Source organism: Trematomus bernacchii, unplaced genomic scaffold (genome assembly GCF_902827165.1).
Source record: "Trematomus bernacchii unplaced genomic scaffold, fTreBer1.1, whole genome shotgun sequence".
NCBI lineage: Eukaryota > Metazoa > Chordata > Actinopteri > Perciformes > Nototheniidae > Trematomus > Trematomus bernacchii.
This window is the reverse complement of record NW_022987728.1, coordinates 1708011-1726242: the sequence shown is the minus strand read 5'-3', so window position 1 is coordinate 1726242 and position 18232 is coordinate 1708011. Positions and strand designations below refer to the sequence as shown.

Here is an 18232-nt window from a genome sequence, read left to right as displayed (position 1 = left end):
TGTCTTATTTCCGGAGCTGAGAGTCTCTCCCGCTGCAGAACGCCACGGGATGTTTCAGTGAAATAAAAAGACACTTTTCTGCTTTCTGTTGGAGAGTTTCTCACAGCAGCACTCTCTCTCAGCGAGGAAGCAGGACACACTTTAATCACTGTTTGACCGAGAGAGCGGCTAAATGCTGAGCGATTGTTGGGCTGATAATGAAGTCAGCACCAGGAGCACGTGGATCAAAGAGTTTTCAAACATTTAGCAGAAGGCTGATTGCAGAAATGTGAAAAATTGATGTGTCAAATCTGACCGATTTACTACTTTCATCAATCATTACTTTTTTGTTTTACATTCGATTGCATGAAGGCTTTATGATATCCTTCACAGTAGACATTTGAACATATACAATTAGCTGATCACCACTTTCATTGAATTTTGGATGATTTAGTCAACTTTGTAACACAAACACCCACACACACATACTCTAGATGTGTCCCCCCCCCCCTTATGTGCCCAATCCCCCCCATGTGAATCACACCTGGCACACACAAACGTAATTAAACGTTAGTGTAATTGTTTGCCTGTCTGGCCATCGTAATCGCGCTCTTTGAAGATCCGAAAATCCAGGGTTTTCTTACATTTCTGATCGGATTGGCAAAAACTTCAGAATTTGAATTGACCGCCAATCAAATAACAGCGTTGTTTTCCCCCAAAAGTGGGCGGAGCCGTACTTTTTGCCCGGAAGTTACTCTCATGTATATATGATGATTTTATGACGTAATAAAAGGTTTTTATTTGGGGTTTTTTGGACTATATTTCATTCTTTGTCAGCCTTCATCCTTATTGATAACCTGGAAATTCTCTGTTCCCCAACATTTTTTTGTTTTAGTTAGTAATATATAGGGATGTAACGATACCAAAAACTCACGGTACGATAATATCGCGATAACAAGTCCACGGTACGGTATTTATCGCGATATTGAATAATAAAGAAAAAAAAATTAAATTTAAAAATGTTTTACTTGGAAAAATGTTCTTTATTAAATAATAAATCTGATTTGTACAGCATTTTAGTAGGATAGCAGTATTTTAAAGTGTCAAAAACAAAGTGACAGTAACAGACTGGAACAAGAAAACCAGTGTTTTTGTACCTACTAGTACTACAAAACAAATAGGCATTTTCTTTGTGCCACTGCACCTCACAAATAAACAAGGACATTTAATAATCAGACCCCGCAATAAAATAAATCAAGTTTCACTTTAGTTTTTCAAGTAACTCAACTCAAACTCACTAAGTCACTCACTCAGCATCATCAGACAGGTTTTTAGGAATATAAGCATGCCCACATTTCCAGGTAGAAGCTGGGATGTTTGGGCGTTTACAATATCCCCTGCTGTGGAAAAAACTCTCTCGCTTGGTACTGATGTTGCTGGGACAGCAGTGGTCGCGTTAACCGAATATTTTTTATCGCGGTAGATTTTGTCAGTCTCACGACGGTATTGGGACGTTTATTTATCGCGATACTGCGATATTTGGTATATTGTTATATCCCTAGTAATATATGTAAAGTTTGAGTGTCCAGCGTTTAGAAACTACCAGAGGCAACTTGCATAATTAGCATGAGTTGCATGAATTAGCATAATTAACATAATTTATAAGTTGCATGTTAACCTCGTGCAGCATTCAGAGGGTCGGCATGTGAAGAGTTTGCATGGTAACATTTTCAGAATTACAATAAGGAATTTGCCGTCATTAACTATGGTATGTTCAGTATGTTGGCTTGTTAGTGATGTGATGCATATTAATAAGTGACGTGCACTCAAATAATTAGCATGCAATGAGTAGCATAAATGATGTGGATTATTTTAATTAAACAACAATAAACAACAATAAACAATAAACAATTCAGAAGATGGACTCTAATTGTTCTTCTTAAAGAAAAGTATAAAAAAAACATTAAATGTTTTTGTGAGCATATTTTATTCATCTGATATTAAATGTACAATTATGTTTGTCTCAAGATGTGCTTAGTGCGTTTTTTGTGTCTATTTTATTTAATATATATTGCTTGCAACAAATGCATTAAGTGCTGCAACTAACATTTCTTATTGTTATAAATTAATAATTTAAATGTCGTAAAATAATTTTGTCATTCCAAAGATTTTAGCTTTAATATAAAAATAATCCAGGAATTATCCTTAATTGACTGAAAACAGTATTTTTTGACATTGTTGCATGACAAATTAACACTTTAAATGCCTTTTTTCACTGTTTCTATTTTATAAACGAGCTATTAAAATAGGTAAAAATGTAATTTATGTGTGTATATAATTATATTTATATATGCGACATTTTACTGTTGTAGACAAACAAAGCTAACACTGTCTGTCACAATATTGTTTCCACACATCCATGCTGTTATATCTATCAACTCTTATGCAGATTCATATTTATACACCTTACTGTTTATATATCCGTTTTATTTTTTGTTTTCATCCATTTTGGGACTTTTTTCTTTACAATTTGGAGCTATTTTAATGCATTTTTTGCTGCAAACCCCTGAAATCTTCCGTACCTGAAACGGAAACATGTCCTCTCTCCTTCCTCTCATTACCTCGGTCTCCTCCTCTCATTTCTCCCCTGATCCTTCCTCCACCTCTGACCTCTCTCCACATTTCTTCTCTGTGTCTCAGAGCTTTAACCGTCTGACAGACGGAGAGAGACACACACTTCCTCTGGGTTTAAATATATATATATTTATATAACTCCATCACATCTCCATCTCTCCTCACTCAGGCACTTCCTGTTCCCGTTCGCTCTGCTTTCATCTCTCTTTCTGTCCCATTAAATCTCCCTTTGTATCCTCTCACTCTGCTCCACTGTCTCTGTATCCCATCATCTGTTTCTGTGTCTCCTGCAGTCTCACTTTCCTTTAACGAGCGACACGAGGAAGGAGACCAAATCCCTGAAACTCTCAAAAACACGGAATAAAGAAGCGGCAGGAGATGAAAACACTCCACTTAAAATGTACTGTTACCTGCAACCAGGAATAGCCTGCATGTGTTGTGGTCAACAGGAAGTTGAATCACGTATTTAAAGCTTATTTTTCTTTCTAAAACGTCTATACTGATAGTATATACTAATGTCTTCAGTTATGTCTGTGCCACATTTGATATATTACCTCTACCTGATTCTGCTTCAACAACCCTGACACCAGCGAAGGTCCACATACATGCATAAAAACATTTAAAAAGATGAAAATGGCACACCTCTCTGGAAATGACATGAACAAAGATGGCGACCAACTAACCCTGACACCAGCGAGGGTGATGAATAATATAAACTACACACACAGAAGAAACCCATAACTTAACATGGTGTCCATTCCTCTTTCTGCTGGTATTTGATAACCAAACGTGACTCCAGCAAAGGTCCACATGCATGCATGAATAATAAACACACACACACACACACACACACACACACACACACACACACACACACACACACACACACACACACACACACACACACACACACACACACACACACACACACACACACACACACACACACACACACACACACACACACACACACACACACACACACACACACACACACACACACACACACACACACACACACACACACACACACACACACACACACACACACACACACACACACACACACACACACACACACACACACACACTTCTAGGAAAACACACTCGTTTTATCTAGATTGTGGATTGTTTTTCCACCCAAACATACATTTAGGAGATTAAAGGTTGCATCACATCTTTGGAAAAGCACACACACATCTCTGGGAACAAGGAGAGGAAGCTCTCTTCTTTAAAATCTCCCAACCTACCAAGGAAACACTCAAGTTTCAGCAGGATTTCGTGTTTTTGTCACACCAAAAAGAGATTTTTAGGAGCTTAAATGTTCCAAAAGTACATGTTTGAAATATAAAATCACAATGGCACAAATCACAGTGAAGCAAGTGAGGTAGCTCAATCAGTTTCAGCAGGTTTGAGTATTTCTGTCTGCACTTCAGGAGCTTCAACTTTGCAAAACTGATTCTTAAAGCTATAAAACTAAAATGGCAGCCCTGTGTATGAACAAAGATGGCGTCCTACCTCCTTCTGGTGGTACTTGATGGCCAGCTTGAGCTTGGCGAGGTCGTGGCACTGCCGGGGGTCCAGCTCCTCGCTCTGGTCGTTGTCCCGGTGGTTCAGGATGGTCTCCAGCTCTCTGGAGCTCCGCGCCTGGTCCAGAAGGTCTTTGGCAAAACGCTTGCACTGCTGAGAGAGCTCCTCGTACTCCTGCCGAAACTCGTTCTCCACCTGGAGAGGAGAGAGGGCGGGGGGAAAGGGTTTCAGAGGAGATGATGGATGATATTGAAGCTCAAGCCGGTGACCAGTGATTATTAAAGGTCACCTATCATGCTATTTTTAGGCAATAGCATAGGACTCAGATATATAAAAAACATGTCTATGAAGTGCTTTGCTAAAAAAAACAAACAGATCACCCATTCTAGACATGCCTCATATCCCTCTATTTCACTTCCTGTTTCAAAAGTGCTGATTCTGGGTATAAACAGGTCTCTCTTGAGAATGAGACCATGGTTGCGGTCGAATAGTCCATTTAGCTTAGGAACCTTCCTAACGGAGTGAAATGACCCGGAAGTCCCTCAGTGGCAGCCATGATAAGTGCCGTTCGAATTCTCTAGATGAAAGGAAAGGAGGTTTCAAACTTCCTTTATAATGTCCTTTAGCTTAGGAACCACTGGACCTTCCTTTACGAAAGGAAAGGAGAAAATGCTGCCCCACAATGCCTTGCGGCCGCGGCATTTGCCGTCACACAACAGTCGGCCGTTCACGGAAACAACCGATTATGACCGATAAATGATATCATGAAAGTTACGGTGCTTATTAAGCTTTTTAAAACGTATGTGGTAAGTTGCCAAAGTGCTTTGTTTTGAACGTTCATCAGTATTATAATCAAAAAGAGAAATGTGAACGTTAGTTTTTAGTGAAATGATCAAATAAAGTCAACATTTCACAGTCTTTACTGAGCTGTGTGGGGTTTGTTCAACTTTTAAAAGATGTTTGAATGGTGATATACACAGTGATAGATGTTAAGGACTAACACGTTTATAATAAATACATGTGTATTTATTTCTGAAACAGTATGGAGCTCAAAGGCTTTCTCTCTTGCCGGTTATACCACAAGGTGAGTTCCTTTTTATTTCCTGCTTCTTCACACACATGCTCTCCAGTACAGGTTAGCTCTGAGTGTTAGCGATGCTAATGTAAACACCGACCATATTACGTCCAAAACAGTCGGGCATTGTTTCTGATAGCAACGTTTCTGATAGGGCCGTGGGTGTAAAGCCCGCCTACATTTCCGATATTACGTCATATCGGACGCAAATCTGGATCAGCTCCGTTGTTCCTCCGTTTTTAGAGATTTGGGTACGGAGGTACACACTGGGGACACATCTTGATGTATAAAAGACATCAAAAATTGCATTTTGCATGATAGGTCCCCTTTAACATTTTTAAGTATTCAGAAAAAGTCAGAATTTTGAGAAAAAAGTCTGATTTTTTAGATGTTTAGAAAAAAGTCAGAATTTTGAGATTTTGAGAAAAAGTCAGAATTTTGAGAAAAAGTCAGAATTTTAAGAGAAAGTCAGAATTTTGACAGTTTGAGAAAAACCAGGACACTGTTCAGGAACTAGTTGGACCAAATGCTCTGTTTGTGAAGACTACTTCCATTCTTGAGAGGATAATGGATACATGGATCTTGATGTTGAAGCTCAAGCCGGTGACCAGTGATATTTTTCTAACATAGTTTAGTGTTAATCGTCACCTTGCTGAGCTCCTTGAGCTCCCAGCCCAGCCTGAAGGCGGTGAGGATGGGGTCTTCACTGGACAGAGCGATGAGGGAGGGGGAGGCCAGAGCTTTGTAGATGTTCAGTCGAGACCTGGAATGACGCAGACTGTCCACCTGCAGGCGAAACAAGGAGAAACACTCATTTAGGACTTTATTCAGCAAATTACTTCAGCCACATCATAGTCTATATTACATTAAGGCAGAGGTGGGAAGTAGTGGAGTACAAATACTTCGTTACTGTACTTAAGTACATTCTTCTGGTATCAGTACTTTACTCCACTACTTATTCTTCTGACGACTTTTTACTTTGACTTCTTACATTTTGAACACAAAGACCTGTACTTTCTACTTCTTACATGTTGAACCCAAATACCTGTACTTTCTACTTCTTACATGTTGAACACAAATACCTGTACTTTCTACTTCTTACATGTTGAACCCAAATACCTGTACTTTCTACTTCTTACATGTTGAACACAAATACCTGTACTTTCTACTTCTTACATTTTGAACTCAAATACCTGTACTTTCTACTTCTTACATTTTGAACCCAAATACCTGTACTTTCTACTTCTTACATGTTGAACACAAATACCTGTACTTTCTACTTCTGACATGTTGAACCCAAATACCTGTACTTTCTACTTCTTACATTGTGAACACAAATACCTGTACTTTCTACTTCTTACATGTTGAACTCAAATACCTGTACTTTCTACTTCTTACATTTTGAACCCAAATACCTGTACTTTCTACTTCTTACATGTTGAACACAAATACCTGTACTTTCTACTTCTTACATTGTGAACACAAATACCTGTACTTTCTACTTCTTACATGTTGAACACAAATACCTGTACTTTCTACTTCTTACATTGTGAACACAAATACCTGTACTTTCTACTTCTTACATGTTGAACTCAAATACCTGTACTTTCTACTTCTTACATGTTGAACCCAAATACCTGTACTTTCTACTTCTTACATTGTGAACACAAATACCTGTACTTTCTACTTCTTACATTTTGAACACAAATACCTGTACTTTCTACTTCTTACATGTTGAACACAAATACCTGTACTTTCTACTTCTTACATGTTGAACCCAAATACCTGTACTTTCTACTTCTTACATTTTGAACCCAAATACCTGTACTTTCTACTTCTTACATGTTGAACCCAAATACCTGTACTTTCTACTTCTTACATGTTGAACACAAATACCTGTACTTTCTACTTCTTACATGTTGAACCCAAATACCTGTACTTTCTACTTCTTACATGTTGAACCCAAATACCTGTACTTTCTACTTCTTACATGTTGAACCCAAATACCTGTACTTTCTACTTCTTACATGTTGAACCCAAATACCTGTACTTTCTACTTCTTACATTTTGAACCCAAATACCTGTACTTTCTACTTCTTACATTTTGAACCCAAATACCTGTACTTTCTACTTCTTACATGTTGAACACAAATACCTGTACTTTCTACTTCTCACATGTTGAACCCAAATACCTGTACTTTCTACTTCTTACATGTTGAACCCAAATACCTGTACTTTCTACTTCTTACATGTTGAACCCAAATACCTGTACTTTCTACTTCTTACATGTTGAACCCAAATACCTGTACTTTCTACTTCTTACATGTTGAACCCAAATACCTGTACTTTCTACTTCTTACATGTTGAACCCAAATACCTGTACTTTCTACTTCTTACATGTTGAACACAAATACCTGTACTTTCTACTTCTTACATTTTGAACCCAAATACCTGTACTTTCTACTTCTTACATTTTGAACCCAAATACCTGTACTTTCTACTTCTTACATGTTGAACACAAATACCTGTACTTTCTACTTCTTACATGTTGAACACAAATACCTGTACTTTCTACTTCTCACATGTTGAACCCAAATACCTGTACTTTCTACTTCTTACATGTTGAACACAAATACCTGTACTTTCTACTTCTCACATGTTGAACCCAAATACCTGTACTTTCTACTTCTCACATGTTGAACCCAAATACCTGTACTTTCTACTTCTTACATGTTGAACACAAATACCTGTACTTTCTACTTCTTACATGTTGAACACAAATACCTGTACTTTCTACTTCTCACATGTTGAACCCAAATACCTGTACTTTCTACTTCTTACATGTTGAACACAAATACCTGTACTTTCTACTTCTCACATGTTGAACTCAAATACCTGTACTTTCTACTTCTCACATGTTGAACCCAAATACCTGTACTTTCTACTTCTTACATGTTGAACTCAAATACCTGTACTTTCTACTTCTCACATTTCCCAAACAGGCTGGTTCCTTTAGTTTGAATGTGTGTTTGGTGGCGTGATCATTATTATTTAGAGTCATTGCGTGCCTATTGATTTGAACACGATCCGTGTATCCATCATTTCCTGGTCTTCTCTAAAGAAGAGGGACCAATGAAAACGTTGTCATGTTGCCGTTGTTCAGCATGGAAACATTCATTAGCTAACAATGACATTATTGTTCTATTAATATAAAGGGAGGTCAGGTACTCTTTAAAACAGCTGCTAGTTATGGGTACTTTTTACTGAAGTACATTTCAAAGTCTCTTTACTTTTACTTGAGTAAAGAAGTTTAGTCAGTACTTCTACTCTTACCAGAGTATTTTTAAATACGAGTATCTGTACTTCTACTTGAGTAAAGGATGTGTGTACTCTTGCCCTCTCTGCATTAATGCACACAATATACACATTATCTGTTTTCTTTGTATTACTGCACATATTTTTATCCCATTTTATTTCAATGTAAATACTGCTATATTTATTCATGTTTTTTAATGTTATTATAGTTTTCTTAAAATAGTTCTCTATCTGTGATTTACATAGATTTACTTATCTTATTTTATCTTATCTTATCTCACCTCTGAGCTGGACACACACTCCACGCAGTCGCAGCGGATCTGGTGAGGTCTGGGGATCGTCACCTGTAAACAACAACAACCACATTATTAAAGATTAAGAGAAATTAAGGATAATATTGATAAATAAAATGTGTTTTTATTTGTATTTGTCACCTTCCTCGCCACCAGGAGTTTGATGATCTCGTAGTTGTTGGTGTGAGCAGCGAGCATGATGGGAGTTATGTCGGGGGTGAACTCTGAGAACTGGCTGTCCATCATCAGAGAGGGAACCTGAGGAAAAAACACTATTAAATTAAGATTACATCGTGTGACAAAAATCTTTATTTAAAATAAAAATTAGGTATTATTTAATTTTTTTATAAAACTTTCTTTCATTAAAAGTGTTGTTATAATTTATCATGGTAAAAGTGTTTACAACTAATATAAGTATTAATTACACATTAAAAAAGGAACGGGAATAGAACAGAAGTGGTGAGAATAATTTGAAATGTTTTAATTATTTGTACCTTATTATAACCTTTCTAAAATAAATAAAAAATAAGATGTAAAAAATAATTTAATGCCAATTATTTTTAAATGCTAATAATTTAATTTAAATGATAAATTAAATAAATTAAAAATATTACAAAATATTCTCTAAGTGGAAGTAGTAATGACTCTTTTTTATTAATGTAATATTCTCAATATATTTTCATCATTTACATTTCTTATCTTACTTGTTTGATTTCATTTAATTTTTTTCCTATTTAATGATGATGATGATGATGATGATGATGATGAGGATGATGATGATTTTAAAATGTTCTGTTTTCACATTTTATTTAATTGTATTTATTATTCATTCAGATTTGACGTGCTAAATAGCTGGACCTTAATGTAAAGTGTTCAAAACAAAAGAATAACAATTGTAAAATGTTTGCAAGCCGCTTAACATTAGGCGCGTACACACACACACACACACACACACACACACACACACACACACACACACACACACACACACACACACACACACACACACACACACACACACACACACCACACACACACACACACACACACACACACACACACACACACACACACACACACACACACACACACACACACACACACACACACACACACACACACACACACACACACCAATAAAGCAGGAGTGAGAGGAGCAGACTTGAGGAAGAGGAGGGAGAGAGGGAGAGTGTCTTCGTCTCTCACTCTTCCTCCTCCTCACCTCCTCCTCTTCCTCTTCTCTCCTCCTTCACACCCTTCTCCCTCCCTCTCTCTCCTCGTCTGACCTCCCGCCATCTTTGTTTTTCTCTCTGCTGCCAAAATCTCTCTCCTTCTCACTCGCCCTTTTTACTTTTCCCTGCCGTGATAAGAAGTGTGAAGCAGCTGGGCGTCACACACACACACACACACACACACACACACACACACACACACACACACACACACACACACACACACACACACACACACACACACACACACACACACACACACACCACACACACACACACACACACACACACACACACACACACACACACACACACACACACACACACACACACACACACACACACACACACACACACACACACACACACACACAGGTGTATAACATATAGTTTGTGTTTTTTTCCTATTTTTCTGTAAAGGAGTAGATTTTTCATGCTTTTTAATATTTCCTCGCCTCTTCCTCCTCCTCCTCTTCCTCCTTCTGAATACACTCCCACCAGAACTGACCCACATAAGAAATAACAGAAAACACACTGCGATAGTTTCACTTCTATGTCTTTACTTGACATTTTATTAAAGCTCTTCCAAAACAGACGACTGGTTATCCTAACTCGACATGAAATGAATCACATATCCTTATGTTAGTGACCAAAACCCTTATGTTGTGTTCGGGTCTCTCGTGACCCGTTTCAAGTTCAAATCATATAATAACTACGCTCTAGTTTTTTTTATCGGAACAAGGCTTCATGATATCCTCCACAACAGCTATATAAACACTACAGAACTGATTTTGACAACTTTAGCCAAGTCTGAAGGTCATACAAAAAAGTGTATCATTTGGTGTTGGGGTCTGGGGAGACCCAGCAGAATTGTTGTGGGTGACTCGGGGTCAAATTTGACCCAATCAAGATTCATCTTTGACTTTAGACACCTCGAACACCATGAACGGTAACAGCTTTTGAACACGGGGACGGGCAAACATTAAAACAGCGTGCTACAGTAAATTCAGAAAATGACATCACTTTACTGTAATGCCTTCAAAGCAGGAGAAGACACCTATTGCAATATCCAAAATGTAGGCAAATGTATAAATAATCATCCCAGAAAAAAACATGACATGCATTAATTGTAATTTTTTTTTTAAATGAGACAAAATGCAAAAAAGTCCAGAGGAGAATCTGACATGGTCCCAACACATCCGGGGGATAATTCGACCTAAAAAGTGCTTAAAATAAATGTTAGGAAATGAAATTATTCCTATTTTTAGGCAGAAATATACAGGAACTTGAGTTAATTGTTGTAAAGATACAAAAAAAATTAAATATACCATGCTACTTGCTGATTTTACGATGGTAAACTTGGTTAGTTTTGTTATTTTCTGACATAGCTATGCTAGCTGTTTCCTACTGTTTCCAGTCACTATGCTAAGCTAAGCTAACGTGCTCGCTGCATATGTGATGATTTTAATCAGAGCTGATAGTGAGTCCTAAAAAGATCAATTTAATAATTTAACTAAACATATTTCACTACTCAGAGCGGCTCTTGATGGATATAAACTTTAACACAAACTAGCATATGTTATAATTTATGGAAACATTATTAACCTCTTAAGCCCTGAACCTGTTTTTCAGGTCTCAGGCTCGAAAATGACATTCCCAGAACAAATGACCATATCTTCCCTTCTAAAAGGGTTAAATTAATAATCTTTTTTCTCAAAGTAATGATAAACCTGTGAGTTGGATGTAGAAAAGTCAGAATCAATATAGATGTTTTTTATTTTAAAGAAAATTCAGATTTTACATAGTAAAAAACTGTAAATTATAGTGTCCGTCCAACAATAATTTTTTACTTATAGTGAAAACTACCCTTGGATGATGGTAAGGTAGACTAAAAGCTTTAGGAATCCAAAGTACAACATATAATAAGTACCCTGTATCAAGATTGATACAAAACCAGTGACATTTGACCTTTTTAGAGAGATTTAGCAAAAAGAAACCACTTCTGGGGTCATTTGGGTGGATTTTCCATATCTCTGGCCCCCCTTGCTCGATTTTGATGGTTGACACCTCTTTCTGACCGTTATAGCCAATAGAATCAAAGGGGGAGTCCCCCACACACACACGTTGTAAAACAAACGTGTAAAAAAGCTGGGGGCTTTGCGCATGTAATTTAGCATGAGAGTGAAGCTACCTCTCGCTCTGACATCTAGAAAAGGAAAAGCAGTTTTAATGCTTATGGATTATCAGAAATCATTTCAAAGGGACACAGACACATTAGATTAACCATGGATTAACTTCAGCATCGTTTTTATCGTTTTAATGCCATTGAAGACCACTTTGGAGAGACTACAGAGACAAGGTAACCATGTTAGCATTTTTAGCTACCGAGCGCCACCTGTTTTGATGTCTGTTTTTGTTTATAACGTCGCGATTTTGTATAATTCAGTGGTAATGTCGGTGTCAATCGATTCTGTGTCACCTCACGATGTGTAACGATGTGTTGGATGTGGTGAAAAGATAAATAATAAGGTTTTGTGAGTGATTTTCGGTGCAGTACGGTGTTAGCATTTTTCGCTCGTTGCTAATTCAGAGGCTCAGTGTTAGCATTGTGGGTTTTATTTAGAAAAAATAAATAAAAATGATTTTTTAAATATACTTTTAAATTGTATTTATTTTATATCTTAAAGACTACAAATTACCTTAATTTTTCTATATATTATTTAATTATATTTAATACAAAGTATCACTTCTTCTTCTGTAGTTTCACTGACGGATCCACGAGAGAGGGACAATATTGAAGAGGGAAAACAGAAACACAGCGAGAACCATTTGGTATTTCCTCGTCCAGCTGAGCGCCGACCAAAAAAAAAAACCATCCCACAATCCCCTGCTCCCAGCCAAGGGTTGGTTGCCATGGTGATGTCAAGGAATTAATGTAGAAGAAGAAGAGGAAGAGGAGGAAGAAGTAGAAGAGCCTTTTTCCTCGTCCTTCTTTACTCTCTTATGATTTTAATTTTAATTTATCACACACACACACACACACACACACACACACACACACAAACACACACCACACACACACACACACACACACACACACACACACACACACACACACACACACACACACACACACACACACACACACACACACACACACACACACACACACACACACACACACACACACACACACACACACACACACACACACACAAATAAACCTGTATATATGCACCTGGATGCAACAGATTAACAGGTATCCTTGCAGGTAACGTCCTCACATACTCTCTTTCTCCCTCTCTCTCTCTCTCTCTCTCTCTCTCTCTCACCTGCTTCTCCCCGCTGGGCCTCCGGTGGCTCAGCAGCAGCTCCACGGCGCCCACCACCTCCTTGCGGATGGCGTACAGCAGGGCGTCCCCGGTGTGGATGCCGTGGTCCAGCAGCAGCTCCATGATCTCCAGGTTCTCGTTCTCGATGGCGATGAGCAGCGCGCTGCGGCCCAGCGGGTCCAGGCAGTTCACGTCCATGTTGTAGTACACCTCCGCCTCCCGGAGCGCATGCTTCACCCCCGCATAGTCCCCTGAGGAGAGGGGGAGGGAGGGAGGACATAAGGGTTAGAGTCAAATGCTTTAGTTAGGCTAACACACACACACACATATATAAGTATCCCATGCAATCACACACACAGGAAAGCTGCTTTTAAGGACACATGTCATGCTTTTCTGGTTATTACCCGTCCCCTTGTGTGTTATGAAGGTTTTTCTGCATGTAAACGGTGTGCAGAGTCACAAACGCTCAAAGTACACCCTGTAGCGAGTACAACTCTAACACAGAACATACTTGTCTATGCTGCCCCAGAACGCCTCGTTGGAGATTTCTCTTTTTCTTCCTGGGTACAGTGACGTGCCCATACCCAAATGGACCAATCGGTGGAGCTGTTATGTTACGTCCGCGGAGCCTTTACGTCCGTGGATTGGTCCAAATTGACCAATCCGCAGACTTCCTCACACACACACACTCAATCTTTTCTCAGCTGCAGAGTCGGTGTGTGAGCACACACACAAACTCCCAGCCAGGCTGCGGGTGTGTGTGTGTGTTCGGGCTGGGTTTCGCTGTGTCTCGCTTTCTCGCAGACGGCCACTGGGCTCATAGGGAGGGGGGGGGCAGGAGCTCCAACAAGCCGTTTAGGACAGAGAGTGAATACACATACTATACAGAGATGCTGTATGAGAACCCAATGTGAGTTTGGAACATTGCACAATATAAATGTATTCTAGTCGAACTCATGGAATTATGATCAGTAGAAATGGCCATGACATGGGACCTTTAACACAAACTCTCTAACACTCGACCTTTACACGTTTAGCCAATTTCAATGTACATGTGTGTGTGTGTGTGTGTGTGTGTGTGTGTGTGTGTGTGTGTGAGGATGTTACCTGCATTTATGCAAGTTCATTCATCCGTGAAGTTACGTTCGCGTGTGTGATAAAGCACATTTCAATATTCCCTCATTGGTCCGATGACAAGTATGATTTGTCATGAACAAAAATAAAAGGTGTGTGTGTGTGTGTGTGTGTGTGTGTGTGTGTGTGTGTGTGTGTGTGTGTGTGTGTGCCCTCGTATACATATTATTTTTGGCAGTAAATATTTATGGCTATAATCTAAAATGTCTATAGAAATGTATTTACTGTCATTTTTGGGGTAATGTTTTTTTTTTTCAACATTCATCACACAATATCAACTGTCTAATATATGTTTGTTGTAACACTTTATTTAGCATATTTATAAGCTAATTATGTAATCAAAGTTAAGCACAATAAAAAAAAGGGGAAAACTACATTTGAGGTATTTTGTGGCAGTTTTCTTCCACATCATTAGTAGATATTGAGTGATCTGAAATACCTGTGGTTTGATGCTAGTGTGTAATTGTACATTTCCAATATGTTCATTAAACGTACCTTTCTCCACGGCGGTGAGGTAGGCCCTCTCCTCCGCAGACAGCTCCACCTCCGCCCGCACGATCTGCAGTGGGATGCGGTCGCGGTACGGCGAATATGTCGCCTGATTCAACAAAAACAAACACAGAAAAATTTCAAATACACCGAATAAAATGTGGTAAAATACAGTGAAATAAGGAGAAAAGTAACCCCACTATCACAGCATGGTGCTGCCTCCTTGACTGTTGGTTTTCTTCAAATAAATAGGTGCAAATGTAACTTTAGGGATTTACTAAATGCAACTGACTTGTATTATTACACTGTCAATGTGGGGAGTGAAACATTAATTAAGTAAATGCTTGAAGAGAGAAAGGTAGACTTATAATTAATGTTAAGGAGCGTTTTCCCTCCTGTCAGAAGTTTATTATTACACCATTATGTATATTAAGCTCCAGGGGAACGAGCAGAGGTTCTTCATCACGCAGCGTGTATTTAATGAGTGCGTTAAAGTGTAATGAAATAAAGCAGAGTCAGAAGCAGCTGACAGCGAGTGATCAAACGGGTGAGGATCAGTAAGAGCTGCAACATCAGGGGAATAAAAGGCAAGAAGAATGAGGAAAAACTCACTTTCTTTCATCGATAAAGTTACTTTAAAGGGGACCTATCATGCAAAATGCACTTTTGTACGTCTTTTCTACATGAATATGTGTCCCCGGTGTTCCAGGGAACTCACCAAGTGTCAGAAAACACAACCCTCTCTATTTTCCTCCATACCCAAATCTCTAAAAAAGGGGCTGCAACGGATCTGATAAAAACTGATCCAGATTTGAACACTGTCCTGACGTCAGGACGGTGGCGCTACGGCTATTGGGCCAACTCCACCAATCAGGAGGAGACAGCCACGGCCATTGCCGTTCGAAAGCGCTGGAGACGCTGTAGTACATATGCCAGGCCAGTAGATGGTGCTGTTCTCACTGAATCAGCCCTTGCTAAAACAGATCTAAAAAATGTCAAATTGAGCAAAATGAGGCATGGCTAAAATGCATGATCTGTTTGGTATTTTGAAAAAAAAAAAGTATAAATATGCCTTATATAGGTATGGTCCTACACTATATTATTCAAATATAGCATGATAGGTCCACTTTAAACTATCTTGTGTCAGTAAAGAGTTTGAATGACATTGCCGTCCCAGAGCCATGCGGATACAAGTGCAAATATTGAATTCTCACTGTTTGTTTGAGGGCTTAAACCGGATTATGGGTCAAATAAATACGCCGTTTGTTTGCCCGCTGAAATCAAATGTCTACTGTGAAGGATATCATGAAGCCTTAATGCAATCGAATGTACAACTAAAAAGTTATGATTGATGAAAGTAGTACATCGGTCAGATTTGACCCGAAGACAACAGGAGCGTTAAGGCAGTTTGTGTGTTTTAGGTTTTTCTTAAGTGTGCAGGGACGATATTGTGTGACTGTTTGTGTTTCACTCACCTTCTTGTAGTACAGCTGTGTCATTGGATTCATCGTGCAGTCTGGAAGAAACAGAGGAAAAAGAGAGAGTTACTAAGAGGGAGGAATATCAACAATACTGCTTTTAATACGAGCGAATATCAAAAGAAATAAGAGAATGTCACTATGTTCCTGAACACAGCCAAAAAGCACAATACGGCCTCTTTAAAGAACCCACATCTTCAGTAATTATCTCCTTTTCACTGACACACACACACACACACACACACACACACGCAGATCAGTGTGTGTTTCCTCTGGATTTACTCGTGCTGCTGGAACATTAATCCCACACTGCGGAGGAACATTTAAAGCAACAGAAATGCACCAAGAATAAACTAATGTGGGGCAATTAGGGTGCAATACGTGATAAAAACCTGCACAATTAAACCCAAATGTGGAAACAATAGAAGCGTCTGAATGGAAGAGGGTGATGAGGATTACACACATTCACCATACGCTGTATTTATAAAGGTATTAAGGAGACAAGAGGCTCTAATACTGAGAGATGAGGCTCATCCTGGGCTGAATGTATGCAGAGGAACTAATCTGGAACACTTTCACGGTGTGGACGTCCATCGCTGTCTCTCAGAAACACAAATACTGTCAGAGAGCTGAAGCGGACAGAAATAAGCGAGTCACTGCTGAGGTGGAGCTGGTATTTCAAATGGAAGAACTTTAACCTTAAAAACACTCAAAAAGGGCAAAAACACACTGCGGCGAAACACACATCCTGTAGAGCTCACACGCGTAAAAACAGGAAGAGTGACGAGTGCAAAAACACTACATTTAGACGGAAAATGTGTCGTAATTATTATTATTTCTTTTTTTTGTAATGCTTTTTTTATTTCTATTGAGATGTTTACATTTTGAGATGTTTATTTGTAGTCTTTTAATTTGTATTGTACAATGCCATGTCTCTTATCTTATTAAGACTTTATTTTAAAAAGTCATATAATTTCCCTTTATTTCTTAGGTTCATATTAATATGACTTTATATATATACTTGATATCTTACCTACCGCTTGTGTTTACACAGGTGGTGTAATTATATTATTATTTGTAATAACAGTTTGTTGGCGTCCAGCTGAAGGTCACGCTGCAGATACATGCAATTCAATTAAAATAAATCAAAGCTCGTTACAGAAAAATCTGACTGGTCCAAGGTCAGCGTGTTTCTCTGCAGATAATAATAATAATAATCTCCCTCGTTACGGCTGGAATAAATCAAAGTGCACGGAGGTATGACGTTTTTGGGACTGCTGAAACAATAAAAGATGTTGTGGGGGGGCGTGTGGTGCAGTTGGTGTTCGGATCAGGGGGTCACAGGTTCAAACCCCACTGCAGTCAGCATGTCGTTGTGTCCCTGAGACACTTCACCTCAAATTGCTCCTGTGGGGATTGCCCACAGTATTGAGTATGTAAGTCGCTTTGGAGAAAAGCGTCTAACAAGTGACATGTCATGTAATGTCGGAGGAGTCGGAGGATTTAAAGCACAAAGAGACAAAGGGTGTTTCTCAATGTCGAGTAAAGCTGCTTCAGAGCCACTATTTCAAGCATACTACGTCATCGAGACCCGCCGAAGGACTGTTCCAATGTCCAGCATACTTGGAATTCTATCGAGGCCGGCGTACTTTGTAGCGAGGAATTTCGAGGCTGCACATGTGTAGTCCTTAAAATCCCCACAATGCTTTGCGCACGGACCAACTTCCCCAAATCTGTGGCG

The 18232-nt window shown here is 38.9% G+C and overlaps 1 protein-coding gene across 1 annotated transcript in view; it reads right to left on the bottom strand.

Annotated features, from left to right (window-relative positions):
• Positions 1-4131: 4131 nt before the first annotated feature.
• Positions 4132-18232, bottom strand: part of LOC117494634 (short transient receptor potential channel 5-like) — a gene marked incomplete at its 3' end in the record, with an annotated part of 63200 nt that continues 49099 nt past the window's right edge. The window contains 7 exon segments of the mRNA XM_034145567.1: positions 4132-4338; positions 5867-6004; positions 8815-8877; positions 8968-9084; positions 13391-13641; positions 15020-15122; positions 16489-16529. Coding sequence (XP_034001458.1) covers positions 4132-4338; positions 5867-6004; positions 8815-8877; positions 8968-9084; positions 13391-13641; positions 15020-15122; positions 16489-16521 — 912 coding nt within the window.